Genomic DNA, 2,500 nt, shown 5'->3' with positions numbered 1-2,500 from the left:
GACAAACGTACCGCTGCTCTGTGTTCGAAAGTTTTGTTGCAGACACACCCTTCTACACTAAACACTCTACTACACTAAACACTCTACTACACACAATACAGCACTACGCAATACAGCACAATGCCCTATCAAAATACAGAGCACACTGTACTACACTAAACACTCTACTACAATAAACACTCGACTACACACAATACAACACAACGCAATACAGCACAATGCCCTATCAAAATACAGAGCACACTGTACTACACTAAACACTCTACTACAATAAACATTCTACTACACACAATACAACACTACGCAATACAGCACAATGCCCTATCAAAATACAGAGCACACTGTACTACAATAAACACTCTACTACAATAAACACTCGACTACACACAATACAACACAACGCAATACAGAACAATGTCCTATCAAAATACAGAGCACACTGTACTACAATAAACACTGTACTACACACAATACAGCACTACGCAATACAGCACAATGCCCTATCAAAATACAGAGCACACTGTACTACAATAAACACTCTACTACAATAAACACTGTACTACACACAATACAGCACTACGCAATACAGCACAATGCCCTATCAAAATACAGAGCACACTGTACTACAATAAACACTGTACTACAATAAACACTCTACTACAATAAACACTCTACTACACACAATACAGCACAACGCAATACAACACAATGCCATATCAAACGGCCAGTAAGTATAAGCTTATATCACGTAAGTTTGCATTTGGGCCAACAGCAAAGTCAGAGCTGTATTACCAATGGTTTCTCCAGTCAATGGGAAATCACTTACAGCTTAGTCTTTTGTGAAGGACTATGACTCTCAAACTAGGAGGCAAAACTGCACTGGCTCTTAAGTGCTGCAGCCTTGGGGGCTAGTCGGCCTTTTGGGAACCATCCCAACACCGACTGTCCTAAAACTCTCTTGGCCGAGATAGTTGAGGATGTAACTTGGGCAAGACACTCTCCACAATAATCAAATTCTAGCCCAGACAGTCGGGACAGGAGTTACCTCCTCTGCTGTTCTGATGGCCATTGTCGAAAACGACTGACAATCCTATCAGAATACAGATCACACGCTTCTACACTAAACACTCCACTACTACACTGAACACTTCTCCTAAAAATTATACAGATAATTAGGCCAGGAAATGATATGATTAACAAATAGTAAAGGGTGGTAACTCTCTCCATTACACAAGGCACACAACTTCAAGTCAGTGATGCTTACGCCACCGATTCAGCTAGCACACGGGTAAATAAAAGGTACATTGGAACAAGCCCAGACACTTCCTCAAAAAAAGGAAGCGCCGGGCCTGTCCTTATACCAATCATTTGACATGTGCACACAGCAGCAAAGACAAAAGAAATGTGCAAACACAAATTAGCTTTTATTCAAGACTGGCATAGCCTCTTTAATCCTGAATAAGCCACACAGAACACATGGACAATACAGAACAAATACATGATTGCCTCGGTAGTTTATCCACTGGAAATTATACAAATAATGAGGCCAGGAAACTTCTACTAAACTGCAATACCAACACTACGTTCTACAACACCACACAACACTATACCAAAAACACGTATCACGGTAATTACACTGCCCTTCCACTCCCACACCACACGACGCCACGCCCAACTCACCAGCGCCACGAGATACGAAAGGGGTCCACAGACGGACACTGACCCCCTCCGTTGGCCTGCAGTCGACACGTGGAGGAGAGGAGGAGGAGGAGGAGGAGGAAGATGAAGTGGAGGAAGAGGAGGACGAGAAGGAGGCGCCCTCCATTAGAGACTGTACCAAGGTAGTCTTGCCGCACATGGAAGACCCCAGTACCATCACCTTCACCCTGTATGGAGGTGTAGAGGGTACGTGTGTGTGTGTGTGTGTGTGTGTGTGTGTGTTTGCGTGTGTGTGTGTGTGTGAATGTGTGTGCGTGCGTGTTTGCGTGTGTGTGTACGTGTATGTGTGTGCGTGTTTGTGTGTGTGTGTGCGAGCGTGTTTGTCAAGTGTGTGCGTGTATGTGTGTGTGTGCGTGCGTGTTTGTGTGTGTATATGTGTGTGTGTGCGTGCGTGCGTGCGTGTGTGTGTGTGTGTGTGCGTGTGTGTGTGTGTGTGCGCGCGAGCGTGTTTATATGTGTGTGTGCGTGTGTGTGTGTATGTGTGTGTGTGTGTGTGCGAGCGTGTATGTGTGTGTGCGAGCGTGTTTGTGTGTGTGCGTGCGTGTTTGTGTGTGTATGTGTGTGTATACGTGTACGTGTGTGTGTACGTGTATATGTGTGTGTGCGTGTATATGTGTGCGTGAGTGTTTGTGTGCGTGCGTGCGTGTGTGTGAGAGCAGGGGAACGGGATTAAAAATAAACATGGTTTAGATGATGGCTGAGTGGAAGAAAATGTTCTGTCAAAACACACACGTACGCATGTTAGTATACGTCTCTCACACACACACACACACACACACAC

At 44.8% G+C, this 2,500-nt stretch overlaps 1 protein-coding gene across 1 annotated transcript in view; it reads right to left on the bottom strand.

Moving 5' to 3' along the window:
• LOC143285020 (uncharacterized) overlaps nucleotides 1-2,500 on the bottom strand; it is a 42,984-nt gene that overhangs the window by 28,972 nt on the left and 11,512 nt on the right. Inside the window, exon 3 of the mRNA XM_076592193.1 lies at nucleotides 1,681-1,886. Coding sequence (XP_076448308.1) covers nucleotides 1,681-1,886 — 206 coding nt within the window. The remainder of the gene's footprint in view (nucleotides 1-1,680; nucleotides 1,887-2,500) is intronic.

This window comes from Babylonia areolata, chromosome 8 (assembly GCF_041734735.1).
Source record: "Babylonia areolata isolate BAREFJ2019XMU chromosome 8, ASM4173473v1, whole genome shotgun sequence".
NCBI lineage: Eukaryota > Metazoa > Mollusca > Gastropoda > Neogastropoda > Buccinidae > Babylonia > Babylonia areolata.
The sequence above is the reverse complement of the archived record's forward strand: the minus strand, read 5'-3'. Positions and strand labels throughout refer to the sequence as shown.